Below are 15,468 nucleotides of genomic sequence, written 5' to 3' on the forward strand. Positions count from 1 at the left end.
GTAAGTCCAAGTCAAGTTTTACCAAGGCCAAATCGAGTCCAATTCCAAGTCCAAGACCTACAAAATTATTCATACCCCTGGCAAATATTGAGTTAATGTTGATTTTCTCTTTATCAATATATTTGTTCTGACTGAAATTGACACTCCCACATGCCAAAAGGTTGCAAGACAATGTGGTAGAAACAGAATCGTTTTCATCTTTTGTTTTAATTTTTATGAAAAATGGTGTCCAAAATTATTCATACCCTTTTTAAATAATCAATCTTTATTTGCCATCACAGCTCTTAAAATGGTTCTTGTAATATCTACTAACAAGTCTTTGTCATCACTCTGGCATGGCCTGTGGTCACTTTTTTGACGGATTGAGGTCTGAACTCTGGCTGGGACACTCTAAAATGTTCATATTGTCCTCTATTAACCATTTCTTGCCTTGTTTTGTTGTATGTTTTGGATCATTCTGTGGTTTATTAGTCCAATGCCGCCTAGTGGGGAAGGTCTCTCGGCATCTCTATCTACTCGCCAGATATAAAAAAAACAACAACACTGGATTCTGACATCAACATTTCAAAAGGCCATGGCTTGAAAGTGGTCAGAGATAAAGTCCTACTGTAAATGTGAACATCATTGCATATGATCAAAAGTTAATGAAGGGAGTACATTTACTCATCTAATTTGCATATTATGGCATCACTGGGTGGCAACCACCTCAAATTATGCACATTTCAGTAAATGCTGGATATTTGCGACTTTACGACTTATCAAGATTAATTAAACTAGGTGTATCAACATCCATTAAACTATCTGCATATCAACATGCATTAGACTGTCTGTTTATCAACAACTTTTAAACTATCTGTCTATCAACATTCATTAAACTATGTCCATCAACATCCATTAAACTATCTGCCTATCAACATCCATTAAAAACTATCAAACTGTCAATATCCATTATACATTCTGTCTATCATCATTCATTAAACTATATATCTATCAATATTCATTAAACTACCGGTATCTGTCTATCAATATTCATTAAATTATCTGTCTATCAACAACTTTTAAACTATCTGCATTCAACTTTTAAACTTTCTACTTTTACATATCAGCTTTCATTAAACTATGCAACCACCATGTCTATCCTAGCAACACCTTAGTAACCATCTCTGCATTATATGTTTTAACTGTACATGATATTCTACATCATAATTTTTGCATGTTCATGCACTGGTAATTCCTTGAAATTGCATTTCTAGTTAGTTGTCTGACGTCTTTGGTCTGAAGCATCCATTGTCTTATGTGTATGTGCGTGGTTTTGTATCTGTACTGGATCAGTCATTGGGTTGCATGTGGGTCCACAGGCTATTTTCGTCTATTTCACAGTGCTGTGATGGCGAAGGATTTGTGGACAGAAAGAGGGAGACTGCGGGGCTGTGTATGTGTGAGAGAGGCTGTGTGTTTGTGACTTGTGAGAGGCACAGTACAGACACACATGGCAACAGCCCAGTGCCGCGTGGAACTGCTGCAGGCTCTGTCACAGCCAGATAAGATCAGCACACAGCAGCTGGCTTGAGTGGAACACAGCACCCTGGTCCGCTAATATAAAAAAGCCCCATGTATGTACAGTATGTACACTCAAAAGGGAACAAAAAGATCAAATAAAGGCAGAGCCTTCAGCATTTACAGTAATGCTGGAGTGGTTTCATGTGTGGAGTGTGGAGTCGGACGTTAAAGCTAAATTGTATGATATCACACAAGCTGTTAGTGGTAAGTGCTACATAGACCGATATGGGGGCTATTAAAAACGTGCACTTTTGAGAAATACTGATAGGAGGAAATTTTCTGCAGGAGTAGCAAACTATGCTGATGAATAAGATTCATTGCTGCTAGGAAATACTTGAATGAACAGCAATCAATAAATGACTCCAACTGGCACACATTGCTTTTGTGACACCATGTGGTAAACTTTAGCACTACAACAACATTTTACCCACCCAGTGTGAATATACTGTATAGTTAAATAACAGGTCTGTTTTGTCATGGATAAAATATATTACCTAACAAACTAATAGTTTGGCAAATGATGGCAATGATGGCAAATGCCTTGTTTTAAACAATATTAATCCTTTTTAACATTTTAATTTGCACACAAGGATTTCATCCTACCATGAGGACAAACACTATCACAACTGACTTGTTCACTGCTAATGTCTATAATTGATTTGTTTTTATCAGTCTTGCCTACCTGATGCCGACGCAATGCACCCTGGGATGTGAGGGGACCAGATGGTGCTGTAGATGACCCCTTCATGACCCCGCAGGGTGCAGAGACACTGCAGACGCTCAGGATCCCACTGCAGAAACACAGACGACGTTTTAGGAGGATAAGTTGGTGAAAGAATCTTATTTATCAGCCTACACATTCTCCACTCCCCACAAATTGATTTAATAAAGAAGCATCCGTTTGGTGTTTGGCTTAAATATACCCTGGCTAAAACTCATTAGGGTTGAAATAAGGTTGCTTTGCTTGCCAGATGAGGTAGACGTGTATGATGCATATCCAGTCCTTATCTTAAGGAACAACATGACAACAGATATTTCTTGTCTCATAATCCAAAATAACGGTGAGAGATACATACAGCTAGAGGTGGGTCTCAAAAAAGAAAAGATAGCATTTTTTTTATAATTTGTTTCAAAAAAGTTTCTTTCATATATTCTAGATTTTGTTTCTTTCATATATTTTAGATTCATCACATATAGAGTGAAATATTTCCAGCCATTTTTTGTTTTAGTGTCAATGATTGTGGCTTACATCAAGTCAAAAATCAGTTTCTGAAAATATTAGGATAAAGATGTTATAATGCAGAAATGTATCCTAATGTTTCCTGAGCCTTTAATCTCTTCAGTAAACACAACCACAATCACGGGAAAGACTGCTGACTTCATAGTTGTCCAGAAGACACTCATTGACACAACCACAGAAGGTCATTGCTGAAAGGGCAGGGTGTTCACAGAGTGCTTTATCAAAGCATATTCCTGGAAAGTTGACTGGAAGGGAAAAGTGTGGTAGGAACAGTGTTGAGAAGGTTACTTTAACGTATTCCGTATTTTTACGTACCTTTACGTATTAACGTATTCCGATAGATTACACAAAGTGAGTAACATATTTTGAATACTTTGGATTGTCTCAGCATTATATTACATTTTGTTAGCAGTGGATGAAACAGTTATGTGAGCTTATGTGAGGCCTTCTACCAGGAGATTTTAGAGCACTTCATGCTTCCATCTGCTGACAAGCTTTATGGAGATGCTGACTTCCTTTTCTAGCAGGACTTTGGCCCCTGCCCACAGTACCAAAACTGCTAGCAACTGGTTTGCTTACCATGGTATTACTGTGCTTTATTGGCCAGACAACTCGTCTGACTTGAACCCCATTGAGAATCTATGGTTTGTCTTTTCAATAGGAAAATGAGAGACACCAGACCCAACAATACAAATGACATTAAGGTCGCTAACAAAGCAACCTGGACTTCCATAACACCTCAGCAGTGCCACAGGCTGATTGGCTCCATACCACGCCACACTGTTGCAGTAATTTGTGCAAAATCAGCCCGACCGAGTATTGAATGCATAAATGAACTACTTTAGATTAGTCAGATTAGTTAATTTCTTTTCAAAAGGGTGACATTTCTGCATTATAATTTAATTTAATGTTTTGAGATACTGACTTTTGGTTTTCATGAGCTGTAAGCCGTAATCGTTAAGATTAAAATAAAAATCACTTTATATCTAATGAATCTAGAATATATGAAAGATTCACTTTTGAAATAAATTAGGGGGGAAATACTTTTCCATGATATTCATTTTTTAGACCCAACTATATATTCAGATTAAATGTAATGTGTTTTGGATTAAAAAAAATACAAACAAATAAATAAAAATTGGCTTATTTTAATGCATATGTACTAAAGGATGGATCTGGTCAAATTATTTAAGGTGAGACACAATGCAGTTTTCAGAGTATGCTATGCTGTTTATTATCTTACTACTCAAATAATCTTCAGATCTTGTCAATGATTAAAAGCTAAGGCTTGTCCAGAAACTTCAGAGGGAAACATCTCTGTATTGCAATACAGGTCGCTCAATGTGCCTGGCTTATTAAAGTTATTAATTAAGTTTTAAGGATACCTGTATAATGCAAATAAGTGCTTAAAATACTTTTGATAATTACAGACATGATTAATGCTGAACACATCTGCAAACACTCACCACTTTAGCTGTGTGATCCCATGAGCCTGACACCAGCAGTGTCTCAGCACGGGTCTGACTCCAATCGACAGAATAAACCTGAACATGAAAAACAAATCACACCAATACATTTCACTGCATCCTATATAAACAGTATAGATCCAAAATACATATTAATATGAGTTAACAAAACAAAAAGCCATACGGATCATCCTGTGACAGTGGGACATTGGAGTATATGGTTAAATGGCCAGGCTATGGTGAAATCATTTTCTTTGTATTAAGGCCTGATTAAGGAAGTGACATCATTTCACCATTTTCAGGCACTTTTCAGGCTGCAACATTTAAAAACTCTGTACACCAAAATCAGAAAATTGTTTGGAAACACCTTGTATATTTAATGTAGGCTAATACAATTACTGAAAGGATGTGAACTGTGCAGTACTGAGTTATGGAGTTAAACCATTTTAAAGCACATATTTTTCTTCCAATCCTTTGTTGGGTTCCTCATAGGGTTGCCAACCGTCCCGAATTGTGCGGGACATCCCGTATTTTGGGTGATTTTGATTTGTCCCGTCAGGGACAGCACCACTCCCGATTTTCAATCACAGCTCATCGGCCTTGTTAACTTGTCAATAGTAGGCTACTGTAAACGCACCTGGAACAAAGTGTCCAGTGCCGCCGCTACCACGCGCATCTCGCACTGTGCACACGGCACCAAGGGACAAAAGGGGCACCACAATTTAGCCAGAGAAGCTTTACTGCAAACTGCTTTTCACTCTTCTTAGAGAACGATTACAATGTCAAAATGCAGCAACAGCATCTTACATAAGGATGATACTTTTTGGGTCCTCTCAGTCTCTCTATTATGCAGCAGATCTAACTTGAACGCTATGCTACTCGTTTTAATTGGGAACGAGAGGGAGAGAGGGTGGAAGTTTCCAGCTGGCTTGTGATTGTTGGTAATTGATTTCACCTTTTTAATATAAGAAACTTTCAAAAGGAAATCATGAGAACAACAAAAACAATGCAAGGAGATTGCGGAATTATCCGGTTCACACTATGCTACTGACCATTTACAAAATGTGAGGGCACTTTGACATAGGCTGCACGCACTGTGATTTGGACTGATAGAATATGAAGAGTGGTCAATTGCCTTTGTGTAATGGAATTGGTGAGTCTTGAAGTCTTCAATAATCCGTTTCCCTTAAACTAAGCATTTACATGAAGCACATGATGGGCTATGCCAATTGAAACACTTTCCACTCAGATAGCTAGGTGGCTACCAGGTTCAGAATTCACTTTTAATTGCAAACAGAAAATATCTAGCTAGCATCATTACATGCTTCTATTTCCACAGGAATGAAAGTTGTTTACACCAACGTAATATACTTATCATTATGCTATAGGCCTAAATGTGGCACAAACAATGTTTTTTTTTTTTTTTTTTTTTGGGGGGGGGAGGGGGGGGCAATTTGAAGCGAAGTGTCCCTCATTTGGGGTCGAGGAAGTTGGCAACCCTAGTTCCTCAATCCCCATAACCCTGCCCCTTAACAGCCAGACTACACAATGCAAAATTGAAGCTTAAAAGTAATTACATATTTGGTCTAATTTTTTTTTTATGTATATGCACCTCTGGTGTAGCCAATTCCACTCATTATAGTGGAACTATAATCATTGCAGCATATGCCTACAATATGGAACAGAATGGAAGCCTCAGTTGCCTGGTGTAGCCTCCTGCCTGCCTGTCCAGTGCAACAACAAATGTAAATAGGCCCTTTTTTTGGGTGATTTTGACATTTAAATACAATTGGCAATGTTTTTTTAGGCTAAACACGTTTGCAGTACAAAAGTCCAGCACTTTCAGCCAAATCTGCGCAGCGCTGCATGAACCCAGGCTGACCCCAAATGCAAATATTTAGCAATGTTAACCTGATGATAAAAGTCTCCTCCTCACCTCTCGTGTATGCTCCTTCTTCACTTGTAGAGGTCCTTGAGGGTTTGCCGTGTCCCACAGCTGCAAGGACCCGTCTCCCGCGCCTGTCACTAGCACGTGCTCATTATTTTCACTCCAGGTGACGTCGAACAGCCCATCGTTCCAATCGAAACTTCAGAGAAATGTGGGTGATGTAGAAAACGGTAAGTGGTCTTGTACGGCGGTATTTCTTAAAAATTATGAAAACAACACATATTTATCGCTTTGTTATAGCCAAGGCAAAATACAAGGGCATGGACAATGGACATTATTTAGACTCTTGTAGTTTCCTATTGTCAGGGTGGATGGGACACATTATTTGACAGCTGTATCCAACATAATACTCTGCCTACCTTTTTATGAGACCAACATCAGATTCCCTTTGCTCCAGCACAAGCAGGGTTCCACATCCAGCTATTCCATAATACTGGGATGTCGCGCATGCAAATCTGTTTGGTAGAAAGGGAGACACTTCTACTGCATAGCCATGACGTGCAGAGCACCTAAAAGTCTTCGTAGCCATCTCAGTTCGTACTCTCTTATTGTGCAGCTAGCTAACAACAGAGCTTGACAGCAAGCTACATTTGGAGTAACGTTAGTTTTCACCTAGCTGATATGCATGCACTTCAGACGTCCGTGTGCTTCAGCAAGTCAGCATGCAAATTAGCAAACCTGCTAACGTTAGCATAATATCGGAATAATAACCTAAAAATATTTTCATTCGTTCAGACAATAAACACCTGTTTAATTATTGTTAGCCTCACAGATGTCTTCTTTAACATGACTCTACTTCCTTGTTGTGACTGGAAGCAGAAGTCAACACGGAAGAACAAAACGTTGGCCATTTTCATTGGTTAATGGAATGGCGACTTTTCATTGGTTAACGCCCTATATCATTCACATTGCATTAAAGGTGCCATGTGTAGCCTAATGTCCGCCAAAAAATCAATTCAGCGGCTACTCTACATTCCATAAAAGATGGGGGCAGTATACCTCCATAAAGGGAGTTGGTCTACCCTAGATTAACAACCAAGAAACGTGTATTGCAGTTTGGCTGGCGGTTATGTTGCCTGCATACCGCCTCCCATGGCCGAAACTAGTATTATGACACCTGTCGGGCTGTGGCTAGTAATTTAGCATGATAATTCAGGTTGATATCTCTGCAGCACTATACCAAAGATCCTTAATACCTTGTCATTTTTTTAATGACATCATCGCCCTTATTTCTTCTCATTCTTTTGATGCGTGTAGCTCATTTTTTGAATATTTTTACTTCAATTCTTACACATGGCACCTTTAAACGCCTATGATTAAATATTAATTTACATCCAGGCCTAGTTAATTTTCTGTGGCTGTAAAAGTGTGATGGCATAAGGCTATCGACATGATCATTTCAGGAATATTGTATGGGATTCTGAAGTCTAATATGACAATAAATTAAGCAAACTATAACTCAAATTAACCAATTCCAAGAGGTTCTAAAAATCGACAAGCATAATAAAAGCCAAATAACACCCCTGCACTTCAGAAGTTTGTTTTAAATATTTTATACTGTACTCTACACTGCTAATATATATATATATTTTTTTTAGAAATATCATGTGAACATAACAGTACACATGTGTGGCACTATCAATGCATGGCATGCAATTTCGCTTAGAGCTGCAGGGCAAATAGGTATCGTTGTTTAGGGTTGAAAAGGTGTTGATGCTGCTACGGTCAGCATGTGTTACATGATTGTCACCACAAGGGGGATGTCTTACTTTTCCTTGCACCTGATTGACACTGGTGAGAACCTTAGTGAAAATGTTTAATAACTTCAATGCCAATGACCCTGTTAGACTGTCAACAATAACTCTAGTAAGGATTTAATTAAATCTCCAATTTAATTTTATTTGGTTATTTATATTTGTGCTGTCAAAAGGTTAGTGATTTCTAATAGCTACCCCACCTGCCCAAAAACATAATTATGTGCTCTAGACTTAGGTAGGCTAAATTTAATTTGTCAGTGGTTAAAAAGCCTAAGTCACAAAGAGTATGTTGTATTTCCTCATAATTATATTGAACTACATTACTTTTGATTTAAATTAATTGACTGCCATTCCTACTGGGTTGTAGTTCCTGATGTCTTATTAACAAATAGGCTATTGTTAATAAATAGTGATTTAGTGCATAAAACCCATATCAGCTTTTACTCACTTTCTAAAATAATTGCTCTGCATAATAGTCCTGATAATGTGTTGCACTGCGCCACTGCAAGTGTAAACTTTGAGCAACACAATGCATTAGTGCAGCAGCTCAAGCACTTCAGAAGCCCAGTGAAGGACAGTCCCGCTTGCAGTTTGGAGCTTTTCCAAACAACTTCGCGTAGATATACAACAAAAACAAACACAGAAATCATGGTCTGGTGCCAGAGCGTGCGTCTTCATCATGAGTGTGGAAGAGGTCCTCTTGTTTTGACACTAGATAGTAGCTTGGTGAATACATTATTTGCAGAGTGATATCCATGCTTTAAAAAGGCTTTAAGCCTCTGACAGTAAGCCCCAAATATTCCTTATAACATTGTCCAATATGTACATAGTCCAAAAATATTTTTTTATTCTGAGGGACGATACATCAGATATGATCTCTTTTTTGACAGGGTACATTAAAAAAGTTTTGTCTTTTATCTGATCCTCTCAAAACACTAGTGTTTTACTAAACTTATTTTTGGACAGCATCTCACCAATACCCTCATTCCATTTTGCAAGTTGAAATACAACAGTCTCACATTTCTTAGCACTAATAATGATTTTGTTGTTAGGTATTGTGATGGTAGCACCGACATTAGTACATTTCCTGTTCAAAGACAAATAATAAAGGATGATTTTTCAAGGGGCATTAACTGTTTTCATGTCATTGACTATCTGATGCTTCAGGGTCACGGTTGGGGTGGGTTTTGTGGGGTAGTGGGGTGGGGTGGGGGATCATGTGTGCTCCTGATTTATGACGGCCACTTCAAAGCCGGGACTCCGGCGTGAGAACCAGGCGGACTAAAGCAGATAACCGCCGGATTTACGGGCGAGCACTGTTCCCATGATTGTCGATAGGCCAGCGGCCGCCGTTTGGAGTAATCCCCATTCACTTGGAAATGCTGATACTTTTTTACTCTTAAGGAATTTAATGGTGTGACAGTGATTTACTAATGTAAATCTTTCTAACAGACCCCCGGGGATAAAGAAAGTGGATTATCTTTGTGGGGGTGGCAGAGAGGCTGGCCCGTCCGGAGTGTGTGATGTGTGACCAGTGTTGTTTTGGCTTTCAAGTCCAACGCCTACCTTGCCGAGCTCGGGGTGAGCTTGAGACAAAAAAAGGAAAGAATGAAAAAAAAGAGAAATGCCTGCACACGTCTTCACTCTACCCCTGCCCACTAGGGGCTACTGTTATTTAAAGGATGGTAGCGTTGGATCAGATCTGAACTGAAAGATCTGACCTGATTTTTGTTTTGCACTTTTCACATAAATACTGTGGAAGTCTAAAACGACATCAACAACAATGCCATTAGCGATAAGTAACACTGCCAAAGCACAACTAGACACACTATAAATTTGGAAACCCAAGAGAAAGAGAAGTTGTTCTTTTCTATACTGTTGTGACAACACAACCAAACTTCACTGAGAAGTTACTGAGTTTAGCTTCACTTTCCAAGACAAGCTGAGTGTTTGGGAGCAGACGTTTTTCCAGAACATTCCAGAATGACAGACACAATTGCATTTGTTTGTGTGGCCCACTGGCAGTTCTCTCTTTCTTTGCATAATTTAAACAACACACAGGAACCAGCAAATGATTTCCTTCAGCAGACAATATGTCGGTTTCTGGGCCCACCATCCCCTCGCCCTCTTGGCATTCCAGGACCAGCTTAATTGCTCAGATGTGGTAGAGGGAAAGCAGAAGAATGATGCGCTCCAAACTGCCCAGAGTTTCAAAAAACATCATATTTAATCAGTGACATCTGGAGTGGTTTTGTTTGCATAGAAAACTGTTACATTTAACAGAAACAGGGTACTATATATTTTTCCAAAAAATGAAAAAAAAAAGTACAGTAGTATCGTTGAACAGGAAAAAATGTTGGAGGAAAAAAAACATAACAAAAGAGTGCTTACTTTTCTTTGTGGGTCTGTCAGTTTTGTTATAACTTTAGTGTTTTGTAAAAACTCCTGTCCCTTCCGAAACAGCAGTGATTGAAGTGCATCATACCGATATAAATGTTCTCTAATTTCAATATAAATTCTACTTTATCTTTCCCAAACATATACATATTTACAGACTTTTTCGTTTTTGTTAGTTAAATGATTTAGTTTACAAAAACACACTGCATTGATTCATACTTTAGCCAGCTGATTATCATAAAAATACTTTGGTTTGCCGGTAAGATATTTGTTGTCTTCCCTTCAAACACCACACAGATTGTGCAACATGTGTGTGTGTTCAATAGAAGACAACAGAGTGCTATGTATTAATACAACTTAATGCCCACTACAGTTAAAAGTCTATCTGGCCAAGCTTTTTTTTAAAAAAACATACATTAGGGTTTTTTCGATGATATGAAAACTGTGACATGCTGTCTCCTAACTCACAAGAACATGGGTATGACCTGGGGAAAATCGATTTAGCTGGGAAGAAATGTCCACCAAACACTGGAACAAATGGTGAGCGACCGATTCTTTCAAAAAATCTCAGGAACAGAGATTTATTCTGGAGTAATATAACCATTTTGCTATGGTTTGTCCTCTGTAGTGTAAAACATTTGAAGGAAAAAAAAACAAACATCTGGGGATTTTCTCACTCCTCAGGGGTCAAATTGCTCATGTTTTTGATGTCGCAGTCACAAGATAAAAAAAAACTTGTAGACCAGAACAAAAACACACAAACAAACAAGTTCATAGGCATTTGATTAAAAAAAAAAAAAACTCAGACCAACGAGTAAGTTTCCCCCCCCCCATCCTTTATCTACAAAGTGTGGAGGACTTTCAACCACACCAAGCATTCAGGGTGGGAGAACACTTTCTTTTTCCTCGACAAGCTTAGAAGGCCCCCACTTCAGTCCCCCAGGGCCGATACGGTTTACTACTGCCACTGCCGCCGCCACTGCTGCTGCTGCTGCTCTGCTGGGAGGCGGATGTGCTGGTGGATATGGAGGGGCTGTGGGCCTGCGCTGCGTGGCCGCTGGACGTGCCGGCCGTCATGCTGGGCGTGAAGATGGGGAACCCCCCGGGGAAGGAGAGGGGGAAGGTCTGGGCGGCGGCAGCCGCGGCAGCGGCGTGCACGGTGGCCGAGAGAGACAGCAGGGAGGTGGAGATCTGCGGGGGCATGCACGGCGCCACGCTGCCCGTAGAGGGCGCCCTGAGCGTGGCGTCGGAGTGTGATGCGGAGGCGTTGGAGGTGGAGGTGGTGGTGGAGGAGGAGGAGGAAGACGAGGATGAAGAGAAGGCGGCGGTGAGCAGCGCCGAGCCTCGCTGGGGGACGTCCGAGAGCCTGCCGGAGGCCGCCTCGGACGGGGACGGGGGGAGTCCGTTGGGGAGGAAGGCGGCGGCGGGGATGGGGTGGAGGGCAGCCGCGGCGGCCGCAGCAGCCCAGTGGTGCGGGTGCAGGGCCTGGGGGTGGTGGTGGTGGTGGTGGTGGGCCATGGAGCTGGTCATGGCGGCCGCCTCGCGCTGGGACGCACAGCTGCTCAGGTGGGACACCAAGCGCACGCGCAGGGGGTCCCCCGACTCCAGGCCCTCCACGGAGCTCAGGTAGCGGGCCACCTCCGTCAGACACTCCCTGAAACCGATGCTCATGAAGTCCATGGCCAGAGCGTGAGCGTCGAAATACCCTGCTGAGAGAGGAGAACAAGGAAACTCAGTTTTCCCAATTTCCACATTTCACAAAGAGGAGACAGAGAGACAGGCAGATAGACAGATGGGAAGGTTAAGACATTACATTACATTTGGCTGACACATTTTTGACCAAAGCGATTAACAACATGGTAAACAGTTTAAGTTTTATAGCAATTCTCAACATGACATGACAACAGGTAGTAAGGCAAGAGGGAGGGTTTATGAGAATGCCAAAAGGGGGTATGGTAAGGGCAAGGGAGGAAGAGAAAAGTAGCCTACAGGGAGGGAGAATCAGAGAAAGGCAGGAGCTGGAGGAAAGAGAGCAGGAGAGAAGTTATGAATGCCATGTACCTATAAATACAGCTTGTCTCTAACCAGCTTTAATGAGGCCATCAGCTGTTTGTGATAGCGCAGTGATTAAACGCTCGGACACGCGGGCCTCTGGCTGTTAGGAGCACACTGAGAAGCAAGCGTAACAGCCTGTTTTTTGTGGCCGGGGATGTTTGCATGTTTGTTTTGTCTCCCCAGTGCACCGGTTTTACACTCTCTGGAAACCCCAAACAAGCACCCCCCCCCCCCCAAACACACACACACACACACACACACACACCGCCACCCACCCTCTCCCTCTCCCCCATCAGGGCGACCAGTGAATGCGGCCCGCTCCCCTCCCACGGGTTTATGAAAGCAAACACAATCCCAGGGTCAAGTGCTTCTTTTGTCCCGACAGCGCTTTCCCACGAGTTCAATCCTGCCATTAGCATTGATTTCCACTGCTTTAATCTTGTCAAAGGGAGGGGGCTGTTCGCTCGGGTTTCGCCGCCGAGCAGCTACAGCCGAGTTAGAAACCAATTAACTCCTTACCTTTGCCGCCGGTAGCTTGGAGCATCTTCAGGTGATCCACTGTCATCTGCAATATTTCCGCTTTTTCCAATTTGGCAGAGCCCTTAGGGTACAGACAGCAGGAAGAACAAGGGTGCACTAAAGTTTAGCTTTTCATTTAATTTCACTGTTAATAATGTCGGCTCAACTCGTGCAGGTGATATGGATGAGTCTGAGTATTGTAACTTAAATGCGCGTTTTCGTCTCATGTTTTAGAAATAACAAATACAAATGTTACACAAAAGTCACACAAACAAGGTAACAAGTAACCATAGCTCTGCAAAACTCACCTGTTTTTCAAATGCTGTTGGGACCAGTCGGCGCAATTCAGATAAACTGTTATTAATCCGGTCCCTACGTCTCTTTTCGATTATCTAAAATAAAAACACAATAAACAAACAACATTAACGAACTACCCCCCAAAAAACAAACTAAACAAGTGTGATGAGAATTGTGCAACGCAAATATTTACCCCTCTTCTTTTCTTCCGGGCCATTACTTGTGAAGTTGTTGTGGGTGAACTGCATCTTATGAATGAACCGCTACTTTGCCTGGGGGGCAAACATGTTTGATATCAATTTACTGTTTACACACTGACACACTTTCTCCAACACGTCAGTTCAGCTGGGAATAGTCTATTGCAAGACTAATCAAATACGCTAGTAAATAAAATACATTCAAAGACAGTCACATAGGCCTATTCGGGTGTGGCAAAAATAACCTGCAAATTGATTGCAACACAATAGGATAATAACCAAATAACTCATTAAATTAAGTTTTTTATGAGCTCTTCAGATGCCGATTTAATTAGCTAATTTCAACTAGTTAGATATCAAGTTGAACTTTTAAAAAGCAAAATGTGTCGTCTTTAAAGTCCACACATAGATACAAATTGTAGAGATTTATAGATGACAATGTTGCTGTTATACGCCCATACCCAGAATAATTGTTTTCGCTGCCAACATCAATAGTTTCATCCATGTCGCTGTCAGAAGTAGTATCCTCACAAGGCCTCTTCATCGTGATAATGGGTTTTTTCCTGAATGTGTCGTCGGTGGAGCGTGTGCGCTCAGGTAGCCTTCGCTGGGTGACTTTACAAATCCCTCTGAACTTCTTTCCCACGAACCGTTGGAGCCTCAATCGCAGGAGCGGGGGAGCGTTACCGCCCACGGCCGGCTTGGGAAACACCCACAGCAGAAAAAAACACGCCCTGAGCTTCGCAGCCTGTGTGTGTGTGTGTGTGTGAGCCGCCGCGCGTTTCCAGCTCCGGCGCTCTCCAAGTTCCCCTGATGATTGACTCTTCCCAGTTTTAGCGCTCGAGTAAAACATGCCCGTGGGCTCTGGAGAAGCGTGAGAAACAGTTTACAAGACAGTCGACAATGTTTAAGGCAACTATATTGCATAGGTCGGATCACGAAAACACAAATTAGAATGAGTTTGGAATAAAAATAGCCACAGGTAGTTTAAAAAGCATCAGAGAAGAGGTTGCGCAAAAGAAAACTGACGACATTTATATTATTCTGAAACTAACCAAATCCATCACTTCAGTGTAATTGGTTGTGAAATCAAATCACACCATTTACTTTTGAATATATATTTTTTAATTCTTAGAAGCCTATTTTTTTTTATCTGCTGGACGTCACCAGTTTGGCAGAAACAGGGACGTTATTTACCTTGGTGTCAAGTTTGGCCGGTTATCAAAGCCTGGTCTCGCACCTGGACTTTGGCTGAGCTGATCTCCGATGGCACATCAGAAAGACCCAATTGACACTGTACAGGCGGTGCAGAAGGAAGGTTGCCAAGAGGGACTGGGAACCGCCACTGAGAAAGAAGCTAGGGGCACAGCTTCTTGGACCGCTAAGAGTCTTCTTCATTAGGGAGAATTACTGTGCCTTCAGTTTGGGTTTTAGAGAAATCCTAAGAAACACTGAGCAGGTTTTCTTAAAAAAAAGCATGACCCTTTTGTGGAGCAGAATTTCTTTCCAGGGCATGAAATGAATGCCAGGCATTTACCACATTCATCTCAACAAAGTGCAGCATTAAGCTCATCAATTATCTTTAGTTTACAAGTTGGTTTTGAGGTAAAAAATGTATTACTTTGTGTCTCATCGTTGTCTCAGTAAACACTCAGATCTAACAGTGGTTGTGTGACATTAGACAAATGAAGTGTAAACCACAATAACAAACAAGGCAAATGAGCACACACCATACACACACACACACTCTCTCTCTCTCTCTCTCTCTCTCTCTCTTTCTCTCTCTCTCTCTCTCTCTACCTCTCTCTCTTTTTACACACACACACACACACACAGAGACCCTCACTCTCATACATACATATACACACAAACACACGCACACACACACGCACACACACACCCCAACAGGCACACAAACGGGTCCCCTTTGCCAGTTGGAGGCCCCAGCTGTAGTCAGTTTCCTGGGTTAAACAGTGAAGACCGCGCATTGTTTAGCCACACACAAAACCTCCCCTGTCATGTGCCTTGGGCC

At 41.4% G+C, this 15,468-nt stretch overlaps 2 protein-coding genes across 2 annotated transcripts in view; both read right to left on the reverse strand.

Annotated features, from left to right (window-relative positions):
- pex7 (peroxisomal biogenesis factor 7) overlaps positions 1-7,040 on the reverse strand; it is a 34,946-nt gene extending 27,906 nt beyond the window's left edge. Inside the window, exons 1-4 of the mRNA XM_076272485.1 lie at positions 6,574-7,040; positions 6,203-6,353; positions 4,267-4,344; positions 2,243-2,351 (exon numbers count right to left, since the gene is read on the reverse strand). Of these exons, the coding sequence (XP_076128600.1) occupies positions 2,243-2,351; positions 4,267-4,344; positions 6,203-6,353; positions 6,574-6,743 (508 nt within the window). The 5' untranslated portion in view covers positions 6,744-7,040. The remainder of the gene's footprint in view (positions 1-2,242; positions 2,352-4,266; positions 4,345-6,202; positions 6,354-6,573) is intronic.
- A 3,136-nt stretch (positions 7,041-10,176) lies between these two features.
- Positions 10,177-14,071, reverse strand: hey2 (hes-related family bHLH transcription factor with YRPW motif 2). The gene is made up of 5 exons (XM_076272875.1): positions 13,898-14,071; positions 13,433-13,511; positions 13,251-13,334; positions 12,943-13,024; positions 10,177-12,077 (listed from the first exon to the last, which is right to left on the reverse strand). The coding sequence occupies exons 1-5, from the start codon at positions 13,978-13,980 to the stop codon at positions 11,284-11,286; spliced, it is 1,122 nt and encodes a 373-aa protein (XP_076128990.1). The 5' UTR covers positions 13,981-14,071; the 3' UTR covers positions 10,177-11,283.
- Positions 14,072-15,468: the final 1,397 nt, after the last annotated feature.

The sequence above is a fragment of the Alosa pseudoharengus genome, unplaced genomic scaffold (assembly GCF_046254945.1).
Source record: "Alosa pseudoharengus isolate Yale_2024_CS ecotype anadromous, Long Island Sound unplaced genomic scaffold, YU_APseudo_1.1 YU_APseudo_1.1_scf_7, whole genome shotgun sequence".
Taxonomy (NCBI): domain Eukaryota; kingdom Metazoa; phylum Chordata; class Actinopteri; order Clupeiformes; family Clupeidae; genus Alosa; species Alosa pseudoharengus.

Bases quoted from the DNA above. Each gene is read 5' to 3' on its own strand.
- hey2 (XM_076272875.1), bottom strand. From the start codon at position 13,980: ATGAAGAGGCCTTGTGAGGATACTACTTCTGACAGCGACATGGATGAA. The intron at 13,512-13,897 runs GTATGGGCGTAT...TTTGCCCCCCAG, and splicing joins AGCGAAAACAATTATTCTGG to GCAAAGTAGCGGTTCATTCA. The intron at 12,078-12,942 runs GTAAGGAGTTAA...CTCCTCTCTCAG, and splicing joins CCAAGCTACCGGCGGCAAAG to CAGGGTATTTCGACGCTCAC.